The following is a 19,463-nucleotide window of genomic DNA, read 5'->3' on the forward strand; positions in this document are numbered from 1 at the left end:
TTCTCTTTTTCTGTGTTTATGAATTTTTTTCCTTGCGAAAAATGACTTTCTGAAGGAGCAGTGGAAACAAAACTGGAAAGCTTCTTTACAGAGAGGCTTTTGATTGAAACTTCACATTTTATGCAAAAGCAAGAATGTATTGAAAACAAACGTGGAAGTCTGCTTTAGAAGTCAACAATGTAGATGTATCCACCTGACCTGAATTTCTGACCTTTTTTCTCCTGAAAGCCTTCTTACTCACAATTTCAAAAAATTGAGCACTTTTCAACGAACCTGAAAGCTTTCTTACATATTGTATGAGTAAATAACACACCAACATTCAAGGAGCCCAAATTGCCACAAAATCGTCATACTTTTTTGTATTCATCCACTCAGTCATTCTTAATGCAACTTTCTATTTCATTCTTACTGCTCAAAACCCTCATCTCTGTGATGATGCACACCTCAGTAATTTGTATGGGTTGAGATGGTGGTGAGCTGATGATATAAAACTGATCCCACAGACTTGCTTATTCTAAAGAACTGCTTTCTCCCTGAGATGTAAGTATATTAATAAAGACACTTCAGTTTTCACACACACAAAAAAAAGTTTATTTTAAGAAAAGCATTTTTGTTTTTAAATCAGAACATTTTACAAACCTGCTGCTCAGTTCATCATGCTAACAAATTATCTTAAGCATCAAAAGAAATTCTTGGGAGTATGTGTTGAGTTGCGCAGGCAATGTAAGAATGGAATTGAAGAACTACATGTTCTTTTTGTACTGTACTGATGACTTAAGTAGACATAGAAGAATAATTTAGGTTATAAATCACCCAAAGTGAAGTTTAGCCAAGACAGCTTAAAAACTTTACTGTTCTAGAGGTAGCCTGAGGTTGTCATTACGACTGGTCCTCCCATAATCTCAAATGATTGTAGCCAATTTTAATGTCACATCTGAAGGATATGCCTTGTGAAATAGATGTAATGGTTTTTCAGATAACTTCAAGAAAGTTATTTTAATGTGTTAGGGTTTTCCTATAGAGTTTATTTGGATTAACAGCCTGAACATTTTTTTGTACAATTTTTGCATGGCTTTTATGTTCTAAGACATAAATTTGTCACAGTATTTCCTAGCAGAATAAATAATCTGTGTTATGGATGTTATTTATATGAGGTGCTGCATTGCTTGAAGAGATACTTGTATTTCAACTTTTGTTGTAAAAGACTGTATTTTTAAGTGTTTTGTGAAACCTATCTTTGTATATTTTCTCATCTGATAAAGTTGTGTACTCTTCAGAATTATTCTTTAAAAGGAGTAAGAAATATTTTTATCCTTTTTGTGTTTTTGTAGGATCTGTGAAGCGGCAAAAATACATGGCCTCTTGGAGCAGGAGCTTGCTCATGCTGTTAATGCATGTTCACATGCATTAAATAAAGCCAACCCAAGGTTTCCTGAGGTAAAGGGAGAACAGAGATTTATGTATAAGTAAATAAGCTATAATATCTGTGTGCTTAAGTTTGTGACATGGGAGCTGTATTGTACTCCCTGTCCCCATATTAAAACAAGCTGGATGATAATTCTTGAAGTTTTTGTTACGCAAGACTTCTAAATATGCATACGCATGCTAAAATGTAAATGAAATTACTTAACAGATGAATGGATGCTGTATCTCCTCCCTCTTTTTGCACTTTTTCTAAGGTGAAAGAAAAGGGAGTTATTTTTGATTCTGAAGGTGCTGCCCTCTTTTATCAGCAGGGTGCTTCAGCCCTTCCCATGCACAGGGAAACACCCCATAACTGATGAATTTGGTAGAGGTTATGCTCAGTGATTCTGAAATTTATTAATAATGCCAGGAATGGGAGTTAGGGAAACTGCTTTTTTTACAGCAAGAGTAATAAAGAGGAGAGTCCTCTCCTGGTGTTAGACTGTGGAATCATCTTACAGGTGGCTGGTCATTTGATGATCTTCAGGATTGTATAAAAAATTAAATGAACTCAGGGGAAAGACAGGAAATAGATACTACGTTTTTGTTTTCTGTTCTCAGGGCTGAAGAACTTGTCAATGTAGAGCTAAATTGATGTATTTCTTCTAGGAGAAGACACCCTAAATCTGTGCTGTAACACCAAAGTACTTATTCTCAGTCTGACTTGGTTCACTTTAAATAACTTACGGTTCTTATTCCCTAGAGCCTTACCAGAAACACTGCCATGGAGATAGCTGTCAATGTGAAGGCTCTACATAATGAAACTGAGTCTCTGCTAGTAGGAAGAGTTCCTTTGGTAAGGTGACAAAATACATGTTTTATTCCCTCACTCAGATTATCTGTGATTTGTTCTTTGCTAATTTTTTAAATCGGCTCAGGATTTGTGACATCCTACAGGAAGCTCTGTAAGACCGACTGGAGGATATTACACTGCATTTATGGTGTGGATGAGAGTGAGTTATGAATTCTTGTCCTAGGTTGGCATCCATTTTACGTGACTTCAGATATCTAAAAGGTCATTACTGAGCTCTTCTTATTAATAATCAGTGGAGAAAAATAAATATCCCTGTTGAGGTTGATTGACACTCAAGTGTTTTGGAGGCCTATCTTACAAAAATTAATCATTTCCTGGAGATGTAGAATTTAAGAGAACTTCTGGAGTTCTATTATGTGACTGTCTTCAGAGTTTAAAGAGGACTTGGGGTGAGAGCTGTTCAGACTCAAACATTCAACTTCTACAGATCTAATCTGGGCAAGTAAATCTTGCCCTTGTTCTAATACCTTGCAGGAATTATTTTATAACCTTTAACTGCTAAGTGTTCAGTAGACCTCTAATGGTACTTGCAGACTTTGCATCTTCTTTGGCTAGAGTTTCTGTGCCTAAAATGATATAGACTGCTCAAACATTGTTGTACCTGGATGTATAATTAGAAACTTTCTATATGAGACACTGCGAAGAGAAGAAAAATGTCAGGTTTTCTATGCTGGTCCAGTTTTACATTAAGATGATACTCAGTAAGAGCAGTTACATTTTCTTTGGATTCAAAAGCAGATTACTAACATACTATTTATTTAAATGCTATAATTAAAGATGGATAACAACAGAAATGTTTTCACTTGCCTGGGTTAGAGTATGAAACTTAACTAGTGCAGGTTCACATACCTTTTTGCACCAGTGATAAATGGCACGAGTCTGTTCTACAATTACCAAAGGTAATATGGTCTATAGGCTAATAGTCATCTAAAATCTAGAAATATTCAGAAGATTAGGTTCATGTGGTCTATTTTATGATGTTTTAGAAGACAAGGTTATGTTTTTGTCCAAGAAAAGGGAGAATATCTGCTATTTTTTTCAAATTATTATTACTAATTCCTCATATTTCAGATTGAATGGGGAGTCAAAATTCATTTAAAAAGCATAGTTAGAAGAAAAAATTTAATACTAAGGCTATAGTAATTTATCAAGGCAGTCTGAAAATAATGTTATTATGGAAACCTTCCCATTGAAACATTACCTTTTCTATAGCCAGTTTTGATCTCATTGTGTTGTCAAACTGCTGCCTTGTTCAGGCTTCAAAGCTTAATTTGATTAATTTGTCTATTTCTGATTTTTACATGTTGTAATTCTACTTCTCATTATGGTCTGCGTAGATGTCTTCATGAGCCTACATCAAACCCATCTTTTACTAAAAAGGCTGTTTAGAAGTTCCAGAGATAATCTTCCAGAGATGTCCGTTGTCATTTGACAACACAGTTGTTCAGAATAGTATTTCACAGCCACAGTAACAGGGCACCCCGGTTAACCTTATGAGATTCGTTTTGTCTTCAAGCAAAATGTGTTCCTTTAAGAATCAAGCAATTAGATAAGTGCTCGTTGAGAAAGACAGAACTCTTGTTTCATTTGTTTATGTACCATAGCTGATAATTTCTTCAAAATGAAAACACAACAAACGTTGAAAATTTTCAAGTATGTGTGGAACTACTCACATTGAAAAAAAAACGAGGGAAAAGAAAGATCAGCGTCTGCTTATGGGCACTGAATTCTGTGAGCTTTGGAAGAGAAAATGGCATGATAGCAGGGGGGAGCATATATTTCTAATATTAGTACATTAAACAGCAATATCTTAGTAAGGATGGTCTCCTCTTTGAAATGTGCGAACTATGCAAACTATTGAAGCAAAGAAGTTATTGTTAGGTAGGGTTAAATTAATAGGGCTTATAATTTATCACCAAACACCAACGACGTCAAAATCTTTTTTCCAGCACTAGAGATCAAAGATTCTCCTACAACTCCCTTTTAAAGATGCATTCACTAGGATATAACTTAATTAGATCCTTTCAAAAGGATATGCTGCACTGCTGTGGGACTACGTTTACTTCAAAGAAACAGATGTTCAGATTGCTTTATTAGTAATTCCAACTAATTTACTTAGCTGCTACCACTTTCTCTTCCTTTTTTGGCATTCTCTGATATGTTTGGCTTTTTGACACTTGTCTGGGGCTGCAGTAGTGCCCCCCTTCCAAGTCCGGTCACTATTCTTCCCACCCTCAGCCAACAGCAGTGGCTATAGCTCCATGTTGCACATAGTCAGAAGGGGTAGTTCAAGTAATCTGTCACCACTGGAAGACCTTTGGGAATGGAGCATCTTTAGTAAAATCCATTTCCTCTTACTTGACCATGAGGTGATCTACCATATGAAGATATTTGCAAATAGTAACTCAGGCTTACTATCACCTATTCAAATTTTTCACACCACTTTTTATGCAGAGATTGTCCAGGCTCTTGCTCTTCTGGTCAGGTTTTGCCTCCCTTGTGCTGGTAGTTTCCATTTCTAGTGTATTCTAATATTTGTGTTATCAGATAACTTTTTCTCTATGTAGACTCAGGAGTGATGTTGGTGATTAACAGCTATGTCCAGGTGATGGGCACCAAAGGTCTCAGCTGTGTCAGCGACCACTTCGTGGTTGGGACCATACTAAATGTGGTGTCGGATGCATCTTTGAAGGAAAATGTGATTTTGGAAGATTGTTTGTTTTCATCATGTGTTTACACTCACCATGAAGTAGTCATCTGTTTGTGTATGGTAATAATATGTCTAGATTTAAATATTGTATCCTAATAAAACTAAAACTAATATTTTTTGGCCTGTTTATAAACAGCAGTTAGAAGCTCCCCATGAAGAACTCTTATCTGATGCTTTGCACAGTGTGGAAATAGAGTTGAGAAAACTTGCTGAGATTCCTTGGCTTTATTATGTTTTCCAACCAAATGATGATGAGGTGAGTTTGATTTATACTTCCTGTTTCTAAGTGAACTTAATTTTCTTTCAGTAGGGTAGAGTACATTAGAATCCTCATGATCTGAAGAGGCAATTTCAGTAGTGATGCTGGATCATTTCTGTCTGCTGTGAACAAACTTCTAAGCTTAGGGCTATTTGCGTGTTTTGTTCTCTCTCCTGAGAGAAAAGGATTTGAATGGTTATTAAATGAAATATGTATAGAGTTAAATCCTGACATTATTCCTTACAGCAGTTAAATTTTGTCTTAGTTTTTGAGATTAACTATGAATTACCCTCTCTAACATGCATTTTAACTGTTGTTTTCTGTTAATTAAAGGTAACTGTCTCTTCTTGCATGCAGGATCCCCCTCTGGATTATGCTAAAAGAAACAACAGAAGTACAGTGTTTCGCATAGTGCCTAAGTTTAAAAAAGAAAAAATTCAGAAGCATAAGACCAGCCCTCAGCCTGGTATGTGTTTTGAAATGACAAGAAAAAATATCGTATTTGGGGAAAATGTGATTTTATGATTTTTTTTTTTTTTTTTTAATGTAAGAAGGGACATGAGGCATCCTACCTAAGAGAAGAGTCAATGTGAAAAGCCGTGGAGCTAGCTGGCATCTTCATTAGGGTGAATATTTCTTTCAATGCATTTAGAAAGCACTCAGTAGGACCCCAGTATTCCAAGTGAACCATAGAACTACTGTGAAAATATTTAGGTAGTTTTATCATGCAACAGGACCTGTGTCTTTGCTGGTTGGTTACATTTGGTTAACCCATAGCAATACATGCCATAGGTAAGCTCCAATTCAGGTTTTTCAGGTTAGTTTCAGAAGGTGTGCGATAGCTTTTATCATGCTGGTTTAATTAACCAGTTATTCTTAAATTTCAGATGGATTTTAAATTCAGCAAGTGAAACAAATCAAACAAAAGTCCATGATAGTCAATACTGAGTTTTTAATTAGAAGAAGTTGAACAAACTCCACTCTCCTCTCTTCCGACTTTTATCCATGAACTTATTTCCTTAAGATTATGTCCAGGAGTTAATTAGTGATTAGATGTTCCTAAAACTGTTCCTACATCTTTGTCTTTGTAATGGACAGTTGGTCATAACCTGCAAAATCTTGCAGTTATCAATCAGACTTTAAATATCAGATTAGATGTTGGTTTTCATTTCACTGTGAAACTGATCAGCATTGAACAAAGTTGCAAAATTATAGCAATAAGCAGCATAACTGATTTTTTTTTAATAATTGTGGTATTATTAGGACTAATGTGGGCAACTAACCTTAGAGAACAATGTTTTACAGAGAGCTTCTTAATGGCCTGTGTAACAGAGTAGATTAAAGAATACTTGTTGCATTAATTAAGAATACTGGAATCTGTTCATTAAAGCTGGACTTGCTTGCTGCCATTGCTATATTTGAAGTATGGTTGATATTTTGATTTTACATGTTAATTAGTTTTGGAGGCTTCTTCTCTCACTGGATGACTACTAATAAATTAATGGTATAAAGCAGAACAGCGTTAGACTGCGTCACTGATCCTAAGATGGTTTAATATGAATTTGTTGGGGCATCTGGTTTTAAAGGCTTTACTGAAGAAACTGGAGTAAAGCTGAGAGCATGGCTGCAAAGCAAAGAACCCCAACTTTGTTTAGATACTTTCTCATGTTAACTGCTAATCTGTAACCTGCATGTAAAAAGGAAATTGTCAGTTTTTGTGGAAATGACACCTCTAACCTTTCCCTTTGCTAGCACGGCAATTCTACTCTGTTTTCCACTCTCTTTGGCCTAACCTTTGCTTGTGATGCATTTGAGCATGTAGAAATTAAGGGGGTTTTGCTCTTAACTTTGGTAGTTCAAAAATGGGGCACAGATGAAGTTGCTGCTTGGCTGGATCTGCTCAGTTTGGGAGAGTACAAAGAAATCTTCATCAGCCATGACATCCGAGGCTCTGAGCTTTTACACCTGGAAAGGCGAGATCTTAAGGTATTTCCTTTGTGCTACTTTTCTGCTATTGACCATTTTCTTTGACAAAACAACAACCAACTTTTCTTCTTTCCCCGCACTTGTTATGTGCTTGTAGCTTGGCTTACACTGTGCAAATATGCAATAAACTAATACGCGCTGTCCTTTGGCCTGAGTTTCTTAAGTGCTGACTTGTACTTGCAGCCACGCATATCTGTGTTATCTGAATTTTCCTTTTTTTTTGCACTTTATGTAGAATGATGGCATTATGGTTTATGTCAGAAGGTATAGAAAAAGCACGTTTGATATGTTACTGACATGAGTGTAATATAATGTTATCTTCAGTTCGCTGTTTCCATTAAACAGCATGGATCAGTTGAAAGTGGTGATAATAATTTTTAATCTATCTACTGCAAGGTCAGCAGCTACGAGCAGCTGACCTGCTTTAGGTGATTTATTGTATATATATTGGATATAGTGGGTGTGAGAGAGATAAACAGCTTAATAAATTGCAGCATTGGACTTGGCGTTCATGTGTCATAACAGACTTTTGCAACAGGTTTTCTCGTCCATGACCAACCTCTGTGCTGATTTTAGCTGTAGAGATTTAAAAAAGAACACTTTCTTTTGACTCTAAAATTGCAAAAATTTCTTTCTTTCTCAGAGGTCAAACTGGTAAGTTTTGCAGGGAGAAATGTTACCTAGCATTCTGAGGCTGTTATTTGAGCTTGCTAGTCTTTTTCAAGAATGTCTTAAGTGCATCCATTATATATAATAGCGGCTGTATCTTTGGGGATTCATTACATTACTTTTTCCAGGAACTCAGTAGTAATGAGTTCTTTATAATGAGCTCTTCATAATATGTTTTGCAACTGCTTTTAGCACATAAGAGAAGAAATAGGTTATTGTATGAATTGCAAACATTTACATTTAGAGTGCAAGTCATTGCTCTAGCCACAGTGCAGTAGTCTCCAGATAGTGGCAATACTTCATTCAAATGGGCGATTTTTTTTAAAGTTTCTTATATCTTATGAAATCTCAACGTGCTTGCATTGTGTGACTGTTGCAGTAGAAGGCAGCTGCTGAAGATACCTGAGATGTTTGGCTGTTGTGTGTTATTTTGGTATTAGATTTCCTAAATTTCTTTCCCTGGAAGTTAAATTCCTTTGTTCAGGGTAGTTCCTGACATGGAGGGACAGTTTCAGGGCAGTATCTCCCTGAAGAAATTTAGTAACAGAAAATTATCAATCATCACAATGCTCCAGTGATGGATGTTGCAAGTCCCTGTTCTGAATGAGCACTGAACAAATGTAAAACTTAACTGGGAAACTCAGCATTACACAATGCATAGGTTTGCTAAAATGTTAAGAAATCTTACAAATAATCAAGATGTCTGATTTGTTTGAATATGTGACAGTGGGTGAGATCAGCGTTAAACTACGCATGGCTTCTCGCTATGCCTCATTTCTGATAGGTTCCAATTTGACTGCATGCCCAGAAGACTGGCACTTCAGCCAAGTAAATATCTGCAGCAGGGTAATAATCAACCTGACACCCTGTTGCTAAGACTCGTGCTGATTCAGCATAAGTAAACCCCCATCACGAAGTCCTATGCCCTGAAATGTCTAAAAGCCTGTCTTAGACCCTACAGAGAGGCAGACTTTCACTGTCCCCTTTATGTATTGCTGCCTGACACACGTATGTTTAAAGTTGCTCAGGATATCTGGGTGAGGAGTTGTTCTATGCAAGTTGGCAAGCGTATATCCTGTGCTAGAAGAAGTCTTGTTCTAGAATCGCCCCATCTGCTTGTTAGCAGATGCTGAGAGCTTCCAAAGCAGTGCTGTTTGTAAGGTAGGCCAGGCTTTTGGCCAAGCGTGGCTTGTGCTCTGTGTAGCAATGCTGAATTGAAATAGCAGAGTTTAGCTCTTGTCTGGTTCATTACATACAGGGCATGATCTCTGCAGGGAGCCAATCAGAGATGACTCAGGGAGCCTGTGGTTTTCTGGCCAGTGACCTGAACTGGTGTCAAGATGCGTAATGTGGTACCTTTTTCCTCCCTTTGGCAATCAAGGTGTGTAGATGAGTCGTCAGTGCTATTGTAAGCACTGTCTGCAGCCTCTCCTCCAGTGCAGGGCTTGTCCTTCCTGCCAAGCTAAATGGGCTCATCATTAATGCACAAGATCTCAAGTCATGTGCAATAGATTTATCTCTATTATCTATCATGTCTACAACAGGAATAGTCATTACCTGATTTAATTGAATCCTCTGGGTCCACCTTTCTGTGGTCAAAAGTAGAGATAAAAAGCAGTACAGAAAAGGATTTGATGAAACTCTCTTCCTTTGCACACGTCACTGAAATAGATCAATATGTTGACTGAGGAATTGGACACCTATGTATTTCTGTGTAGCTTGCGATTCTGCTCTCAGCTCTGTGTTGCAACTGGCAAATGGAGAACACCTCCAAGAGGAACTAAATACCTCTCTCCAACCAGTCCTGCAGTAGCACCCTTTCTTCAGCCTCCTATACCTGATTTTGTTTAGGGGAATGAGGAATATTTTTAGGAACTTTTACACCCATGTGATTTTCTTTTGCTTGAGGAAAGACTGGGCAGTGACTTGCAAACTCTGCTGTAGAAACTGTAGAAAGCAAACTTGTTGTGACTTTGCTTCTTACAAGCAAACTCATTTAAAGCTAGACGCTGCTTTTTTCTGAAATAAATGCAGCTTTGTTAGTATTCATAACCATGTTCCTATACAAGCTGTTCTGATTACTTAGTAGTAACTAAGAACTGCAAGACATTTGTTAGGATGAGGATGATGTCTCCTTAGAGCTCCATAGCGGTGTTAGGTTTCTTTGGTGAAAGGGTTTCCATACCTCATGTCAGCCTGATAAGCAGTGCCAGCTGAGCTGAAGTCTGTGCCCAGGACTGCAGCATTTCATCTTGGTGTTTTGCAGTAGCATGTTCTGAAGAAGTTCTTGTGTGGAAAATGCTTTCTAAGATTTGTTCGACTTCAGACATGCTGCATGGCTTTTGACACTGGGAATGCAAGTAGGGTAGGTTTGTCATCTGGAAGATGTTAATACTGAGCAGTGTTAATATAAATTGTTTGGTAGTATTACATTGATGGTATGTTCAGCCAAAATCTGTGGGGCAAAGCTGGAATAAATGGGTTCTTGGCTAAGCAGACATAATCACCGTAATAGCAGGCTAATCACCGTAATACAGTGCAGATGAAGAACTCCTGAGAGCTGTTGCAGGAATTTTCATCAGCTTTTTCTTGCCCAAAGTTTTTGGTTTGGTTTGGGTTTATTTTCCTAGTATTTTTTGAGCCTTACCTGCTGAAGAGATGGTAAAGTGCTTAGGGAAGAAGAGGTCATCCTGTAGTTTTAAGGCCAGAGCTGGGGAAAAAGAAAGGCTATTTTCTTCCTCAGACTCTGGCTAGAGTTTTGTCTTCAGATTTTAGTCCAACTGAATTTTTGTTAATTATATATCAATCAAATATGCACAAATCATGATGAAACATGCACAAAACTGCAGATCTTTGGGCATCTTGCTTTTTGAATGATGCATGCTATGGTGCTGTAGCTGATCCTTTTAGTCTGAGATGAGAGAATTTCTGCAAACTTTTCCCGCAGCAGTAGTAAGCTGAGAGTACTAGACAGCATCTAGTGTCAGGAATGTGTAAAACCCGAACTATTACACAGGCGTAAAAAATCAGTTTATCATGTTGGTTGTTTTGGTTTTTTTTTTCTCTTGAAAAGTGGCAGAATTCATCAGAAAGGTCCCCAAAATTGTGATAAGACTCTTGACACTTGCTGTTCTGATACACATTACAGCAACTTTTAACTGGAATGGAAATAAAACCAAGAGTTTTTGCCTCTGAAGCAGAAGTGTTATTGACAATACATGGTAAAAGTGGCTGAGTTCTCTGGGAATTTCATAACGTGATTCTTTCCTCTGATCTTCGAAGTCTGGCAGCATCTCGCTATGTTGCTTATCCAACAGAAGTTCTAGTTCTGAAAAACATTCTGAAGAATTTGCGAGTTCTTAACCTTTAATGTGTGGCTTCTCATGGCTTGGAAAGCATCCTTATTGGTTTTCACTTATGTAATATTTCCTCCACATAATAACTAGACTATTTCAGTAGTTTCAATACTTTTTCATTGGATTCATTGGAAAATGAAGTTTAGCATTTATTTTAACATAACCGGAATTCCATCTTGCCTCTCTGAAAATTAATCCACTGGTTTAATTTGTGCTGTGCTACCTTTACAATAACATAATTCATGCCCATCTTACCATCCCTTTCTTCCTTTGAAGAAATGAAAAAATTAATTGCATGCTAACACTTACAAATAATACTACAAAGTACAGTTTTTCTGAGGTTTCTGTGGCTGTAGAGAAGCAGATACAGTCTTTGGGCAGAGTATGTACAGAATATTATATATGGTTTCATTTTTCACTCTATGCAAATAATTATTTCAAGCTGCTTAACTGCACTCTTTTTAATGTCTTTGTAATGGAAAATCTTCCTATGAAAATGAAAGGATTTCTATTTCAGAAAAACAGGTAGCAACACTTTTCCAAGGCTTTTTTTCTTTAATCACAATTTTTGTACATAAGGTTTATTCTACAAATAGCTAGTGTTTGACTGCCACTTGCTCAACATGACTAATGAAAGGATTTTAAAGGGGTTTTCAAAGCCGGGTTTTACAGATAAGGGAAGATTTCCAACAAACTTAGCTGAAAATTCATTAGCACAGTTGGAGATCATTAGCACTGCTGGGCATCCCATTTTACTCCTCTGACCATTGGAACATTCAAAATTGAAAAAGGAGGCTGCTAAACCTGTTATTAATACTGGAAGAGGTTTGCTGCAAGAAGTTGTTGTCTATTGTCACCCATATGAAGATGGGTCCCAGTAACCACTATTGGAAACATTTCAGTTGATGTGATTGCTTCAGTGGTGGCTACAAGGAGATTGATGCTTGTGCCTTTTACATTTTTCCTCTGGGATGTGACCGTGATGTCTCTGAGAATTTTTCTGCCAGTTCTCTAATCAGGAAGATCCGTGTTAGGAGATGTAACCTTCTTGGAATGAAAAACAGATGCTTACCTTTTCTATTGCTCTCTAAAGGGAAGTTGTCCTACATGCCTGTAGCCTTTACATCCACTTTCCCTTGAGAAACTGGGGATATGTGTGTTTGCTGATTTAAACACACAACATAGGGCCTCAGTTCAAGTGACACTGCTGGACAGAAGCTCTAATCCATCACATCCTAATAAACACTTGATTGCTATATTAGAGAGGAGGGGGAGATTGTTCTCTTTTTTGCCAAAAACTGTGAAAGGTTTAGAAGTGTTTAGAAGTGAAATGGTTTTGACAGATATTGCAGTGCCTTGGATTGTCATTATTGCAGGTAAGTAAGTTTCTGTCTTCAAGACAGAAAGGGATTCATTGTATGTTCTAAGCAATTTCTTTTGTTAGGCAACACTTGCTAGTGCCATAGAATGTTTTCTGGTTAATGCTGATTGCAGTGAGCACATTTCTAGACATCTGTTGCATGGCTAGAACATAATCGGTGTTGGGTTTTTTTTCCTTCCTTTTTGTAAATAAACTTTTCTTTTTCTCTTTTTTTTTTCTTTTCTGTCTGAATTTCTGTAGGACCTGGGGATAACGAAAGTGGGTCATATGAAGCGAATTCTCCAGGGAATTAAGGAGCTCGGCAAGAACACCCCTTTGTCTGAAGTGTAATTATGCTGGTGCTCTCCCTAGAGAGAGAAGGGAAAGTTGCTGGAGAAGCAAAGCTGTTGCAGGCACTTAGCTGTCTTTGTAGTTTACTCTATGGAAGAATAAGCACCGGTGTTTGTACAAGCTAGTATCTCTGAATTCTCATATGGTGAAGAGCTTGCTGCAAGAGTACAAAAGGATTTGTGCCAAAAAAAAAAAAAGGGAAAAGGTGATATGTTCTGCAAAGACGTTTTCTTGGTGTGCAAACTTGGCCAGTTTGGAAAAGCACATTTTGGTAAATTGATAGGTTTATGGTGAACCGCACTGACTGGAAAATATAATCAAGAAATGATTGCTTTGCTTACATGAAGCTCAGTACGCCTCTCTTTCTGCTGCAGCAAGATACCACTGTACAGCATGAGGTTGTCTGGTTATCGTTCCAAGGCATAGCTCGATAAAACCTCCTGTGCAGGAGACCAAGAGGGTTTGGAGGTTCAACATGTGAGCCTAGCAGTGCCGCAGGTACCCAGCACTCACTGGCCATGCAGAAGGAAGGACAAGATACCTTGCGATACCATGAATGCTAACTATAATGCATGGTGTGCCTGCCTGAATTGTCCGTTGTTCTGTTGCATGACACATCTGATACTTTAAACACTTGAACAACTTTTATATTGGTTTGAATGAGATTTAATTTATTACTACTTGAGTGTTTTGTTGGTTTCTCTTTTAGTTTCAGGCACTTTTCTGTTCTTCAGTGTTGTGTTATGCCTAAAGCGTGTTCTACAGCAAAGGATGTGTGGGTGTGGAGACTTAGCATTTGTGCCATATTCAGCAAATTATATGCATTATATATGATTGAAACACTGTACAGTTAGATTTTTAAATATACCATGTACAGAAGGTGCATCAGGTAACTAACTTATGAGTATTTTTGAAAGACCGGTACCTCACAAAAATATCAATTGGCTTCCTGCATGGAAAATGATAAAGAATTTTCTCATGGTGCGTTTTAATGTAGTTATTCAATTACCTTAACCATCTGTAGCACATTTGAACTTCAAGGCACTAATGGTTTTATTTATTCTATTGTTCAAAAAGCAGGTTGAAAGATTAATAAAATTTTTTTACAGGAAAATTCATTTTATTTATCCTACGTAAGAAGAGTTTTAAAATGTAGCAGCTGATTTGTTTTTTGTGGGGTAAGCTTTTACTCATTACTAATTAACTAGTACTTTAGAAACGTCTCTCTATATATTTCTTTACAAAGGCATCAATTTATTTCTCGTCAGCACTCCTACATTGGTAGATCATAAAAATTTAAAAACCAGGCTCTAAGGTTTTACACTATGCATGCAAAGAGGAATCACATGCAATACAGTAATCCATGAGTGTAAACAGGCTAAAAAATGAAAACCATCTTTGTTTAGAAATTGCATTAGACCTGAGTTTATAAGGTTATTTACAGTTTACTTAAAAGAAACATAGCTTCACAATTGAATTTCCTGGTTCATTTTTCACAAAAATGTTAATCTACTAGAAAAATCATTTGCATATATCTACAAAAAAAACACAACCCTACTTAAATGTTTGAGCTAGGATGAGATGGCACCACCTGCCTGAAAACTTGAGCAGAATTGGTGTCTCTGTATGTTCTTAACGTCATGCCATTGAGGCACAAGGAACACTTGACTTTTACTTAATTGAGTAGCTTTGACATTTCTGGCAAGTTAAAGAGTATCTTAATATCTACTGGTGTTTTCCACGTAGGCAGCAGAGTAAGGTTTCATTTGTCTTTTCCAAAGCTTATTTTTCCTGTTTAAAGGGGCTAACGTCAAGTACTAAATCCTAGTTTTGCCCTCCTCTTCTTATGAGTATGAAGGGAGTCATCCCTTGAAATGTAAAACTTATTCCCCTCATAGTTTTACTGAAAAAAGAAAAAGAAAAAAATAAAAAGGAGCAAAACAGGCTTCATTTATGTCATTATAGTACTTGGTATTCTTGCTGCTGTAGGTTCAGCAGGCACCACTCTGGGAGCTCTGCGGACATAATTGATTATTCTGGTAAACAAAAGCAAAAGGCTATGTTCCATTAGGTTTTCCATAAAAAAAAATCAACAAACAAAATCCCTTTGCCAAGTGACATGATTTTCATGCTGTTGTATGAAAAGCATATGCAAACAATGGAAAGATTTGGGGTTTTTTTTATGTACTTGACATTCACCCCTTTAATGATGTTCAGATGGTATCTGTCAAGTATTCTCAAATTGTATTTCCTTTTTTCTTTGTTTCTCCATAAGCTACCCTAGATTTTAATGTGTGACAGCACTCTAATACAATGATGTTACAGTAGACTGCACAGTTAATCTTCCTGGTTGGATCAAGGACATGATACACAGAAGAACTTTCTTTGCTTTCCTGATTGTAGGATACACTCTTCAACTTTCAGCCTTGCTATATGCAACGCGTTAAGACGGGCTATGGATCTCTTCAGGTCGCTGCAGAGGTCTGTGATGAGTATATTAAAACATGGAAGCTGCTTTTAGGCAGGGAAGATGGGGAAATGTTTGTAACGTGACTTTCTCATGGCACTCCTCAGATTACCTCAGTATAGGACAACTGATCAATTGTCTATGTATAGTTCATTGGGTTTTTTTTAAATGACCACCAAAGAATTTAACTTCGATTGTCCTAAGTAGAAGGTTTTTTAAAATGTGTAAGTAAGTAGAAAAAAAAAAATTAATGCAAGCATCATTTATGCTGTATTTATTAGATGCCCAGGAGAGCAAATTTTATGCAACTCTATGCCTTAGACTAGTGTCGGCTATGAAATCAAAATGCATCTGACAAAGGGGCTCAAAATATTTTATGGGGTTTCTTTGCTGAGGTCATGAGTTGTAACTGTGTTTAGTTATATGACTTTTCTAAAGAAAGACTTGTGAATGCAGTGTTACTATCTCATGATTATTGTGATTTCCAAGTATTGGGTTTTTCCTTACTGCTGTAAAAGTCTGAGCTCCCAGGACTAAGGACATACATAGCTAACTTTTTAATGAACTGAATTCTTTATAATTTAATCCTGATGTTTAAGTGCTCCAAAGCATATCCCAGTGTTACTAACAAAAATACCCTGAAATTAACTAGGTTATTTTAGAAAACAAGTTATCCCACTAGGTCTTGTGGAGCCAAATTCAACATGCTAGATTAATCAAGGCAAAAAATGTACCGGATTAATTTTTTTCCCCTAGTCAAATACACTTAATTTCCGTGGTCACGCAGCATACCTTAAAATCTGAAAGGAATACAGAGAAATTGACTTTTTTTTTTTACGTAGCTGGGTTCATATAGCTGAAATGCCCTACACCTCAGAAAGAGGACAAAGAGAAATAAGTGTCTTAAAATGGCAACAGATTGCTAAGTGCAAGTTTCTGTCATTTTCAAATAGGATTTTTCCTTTTCATTGCATTCAGTTTGTAGCAACTTCTGATTTGGGTCATGCAAGAATTGCCTTTATAATGCCTAATGCCTTCTTCTTAGAAATGCAACGGAATCAGGCAAATTCATGGTGGTAGGTGTTGGTTTTTTTACAATACTTTAAAGAAAAAACTTGTTCAAAAATATAATTTTTTATATGATGGCATTTGAGAATTTTCTTTATGACCCATTTGTACGCATTTCCCTTTAACCACTATTTTTTCTCCTGAAAATCTCTTTCTTTCAAAGAAAAATATTTAAAAATTGGAAGAACAGTAAAATGTAATGTGTGTGATGAAAAACCCTCCCAGACTGTTTCAATCCAGTATTTCTTAATTTGGGACTGGAGTAAGCATCCTTAGTCCTATAAATAATAAATAGAAACCATCTTTTTCTCCCCATCCCTGCCCAAAGAAATTCATACTGCAATCTACTATAACTGTCATTCAAACACAAGGTATTGATTTTTTTATAATAATGGCCTATTTCATATTTTCCTATGCTTTTTACAGAGAAATAGATAACCTGTCAATCTTGACCTTTTAATTGAACTGAGCAATGCTAATTCACTTAATGAAAATTTCATAATGTCTTGACAATGAACAGATCTTATTACAACAGTAAAATTATCTGTGTTTTTCAATGCATCTATCAGGAAATGTTTTTCACGTGTAATGGAAAATTAATGTATAAAGAAAATATGAGAGGATGTTCCACAGTCCTACTTTAAAAATAGCTGTAAAACTGCATATTATACATAGATAATTCCACAATGGACGTGTAAGACAAAATCCAACACAGTGATTCCATGTTGCTTGATGCTTCCTATTAATGATTGCATTGCTAATGTTTACTACTGTTTCTCTATTTATATCTGTGTCCCTAAGTATTAAGTTCTTGCATATAAGTTTGACAGCTCTGCTAACTAATAATCAGCAGTGGAAAAAGCCTTTGTGGAAGATAAAGTCACAAGTGATGTATATGGCTGAGGATAACTGAGCTGGAACAATATATTTAGTTTACAACAAGGAAATTGTCACTTGTGTAAGTGAGAGATGCAGAAAATTCTATGAGTAAATACAAATTTCTTTTTTCACCCAAATAATGTAAAAGTACCCCTTAACTGCAGCATCCTGAGCATTACATTTATAACATGCACCCTCCTGTTTCTTTGGTTCTGTTTTCGTAGATTGCATGTTTTATGGTATGATTTTCATATCAAGGTTTGATGCTGCTTGTTCTAGCTGCGAAGATTTAATGTTTGCAGGAACTATACATGACTGTATTGTTGTTTTAAGTAAGAGGAGGAGTTTTGATGACGAGGATGCTGAGGAGTTTGGAAAGGACTTAAAATATCTCTGCTGCTTCTTCAGAGATGAGTGGTAGTGTCAACAGGATTGATAAAGCATCATTTGGTAATTATCAATAGATCTTTACTGGTTGTATAAATTCCTGTATTTATATGTAGAATATAGTGTGGAACTTGATCTTTTTTTACCAACAGAAAAACATTTTCTAGTTCTTTTCTACTACTGTTGCATTAGGTTTAATAGCTCTGTTAAGGGTTTGCTTATGTACTTGAAATGCTCGTTTCTGCCATACAGAAGCCCAGTCTGTTTCTCAGAAATTATGTTCCATTTAGAGGCCAACTGGAGACTTTCAGGAGACTATTCCTGTATTGGAGCTAATACCACAATTCGTAGCAACTTCTGTAGGCTAGATAGTGATTGCCCTCAATATTTTATCTGGAAAAAAAAAAAAGGTTTTGAAAATATGGTTTTTTTTCTCAGCCTGTAGAATTAAACATAAACATCATCCCCTTACCATCTGTATATAATAAAATATTAGTGCGCTGTTAACACTTTGGCAAACTAGCAAAGTGCTGGCAATTATAGACCTGAGAGTATTCCTGGACAAATTATAATGCATTTAGCTGTAGTGGTTAAAGACCTACCGCCTTCAGAGCAGTCAATAGAAAATTCATATATGTACATGGCAGAATTATAAACATCTGGTTTAAATAATTTAAGACCTTGTCTCCCAGTCAACAGAAACACTTTCTATATAAGCTCTTTAATGGCATTTTGAGTTCATATAACCTAATGCTTATATTACTGAGGGCAGAAGAAGCTGGTGCATAATTTATGTTTAACACAGGTCATGTCTCTACTAATGTTCTCATGCTGCTTCCCAGCTCCTGTGTCTGGATGTCTTCCCAGGTGTTTGGCAAGGGATGAGAACCTCGCATGTTTCCCCCATTTCTTTTCAGAATAACTAGACAAGCAGGCTAGGAAAAGCTGGAGGATGCTCCAGGAGATCTAGATTGACCGGGGCTTTGGGCTCCAAGGTCAAGCTTAGCCATAGTGGACTAAAATCCTTTAAGTTACACTCTTGCATTACCCGCTGAAAACTGTATTTAGCTTGCCATACCACTAACAGTTAACACCAGCTACTGGAATGCCCTTTGGAAGAGAAGTGTTTTGGCTAACTAAACCAGTTGTGTAAAGCTTCTGAAAATACTATAAATTATGGTAGCTATTAGTAGGACAAATATGCAAGTGACTTACATTTATTTTATTGTATAGAACAAACACTTTGGGAAAATGTATTTGTAGTATGATTGAAAGATTAGTGTTAGAACTGAAAAGAAACTGAAGGTAAAAGTAAACCTTAAAGTAATTTGATTTTTTTTATTTTTCCAAATTCATTGGAAACAATTCTTTTAGGCAGCTGGGTTTGATCCATGTATAGCTATGTTACACTAGAGTGTGTGAACTGGAAGATGAAACCAGGAAGAAATGAACCAGCAGGTAGTAAAATTTGCTAGTTTGTTTTCATAATGAAAACCATGTGAAAAGCCAAAAATAAAATCCCCACAGTGCACCAAATCACCACTATGAACATTTAAAGTGAATTAGTATTTTAAGTTCTACTTTTATTAAACTAAAGTGTTAATTGGATAGAAAACTTTTAAGTTTAATTAATAACCTCAAGTTAACATGTCATTAACAGGGAAAGAGCTATTACTATCATATTATATATACA

At 36.5% G+C, this 19,463-nt stretch overlaps 1 protein-coding gene across 4 annotated transcripts in view; it reads left to right on the forward strand.

Moving 5' to 3' along the window:
• DGKH (diacylglycerol kinase eta) overlaps positions 1-15,674 on the forward strand; it is a 160,780-nt gene extending 145,106 nt beyond the window's left edge. For 2 of the 4 annotated variants that reach the window (XM_057409708.1, XM_057409710.1), the window contains 6 exons: positions 1,332-1,437; positions 2,168-2,260; positions 5,125-5,244; positions 5,605-5,713; positions 7,103-7,233; positions 12,880-15,674. In XM_057409708.1, the coding sequence (XP_057265691.1) occupies positions 1,332-1,437; positions 2,168-2,260; positions 5,125-5,244; positions 5,605-5,713; positions 7,103-7,233; positions 12,880-12,969 (649 nt within the window). In that variant the 3' untranslated portion in view covers positions 12,970-15,674. The remainder of the gene's footprint in view (positions 1-1,331; positions 1,438-2,167; positions 2,261-5,124; positions 5,245-5,604; positions 5,714-7,102; positions 7,234-12,879) is intronic. The other 2 variants (XM_057409709.1, XM_057409711.1) reach the window with 1 other exon arrangement.
• The last annotated feature ends 3,789 nt before the right edge of the window (positions 15,675-19,463 follow it).

The sequence above is a fragment of the Pezoporus wallicus genome, unplaced genomic scaffold (genome assembly GCF_028554395.1).
Source record: "Pezoporus wallicus isolate ANWC-B61680 ecotype Strahan unplaced genomic scaffold, APGP_CSIRO_Pwel_v1 contig_2543, whole genome shotgun sequence".
NCBI lineage: Eukaryota > Metazoa > Chordata > Aves > Psittaciformes > Psittacidae > Pezoporus > Pezoporus wallicus.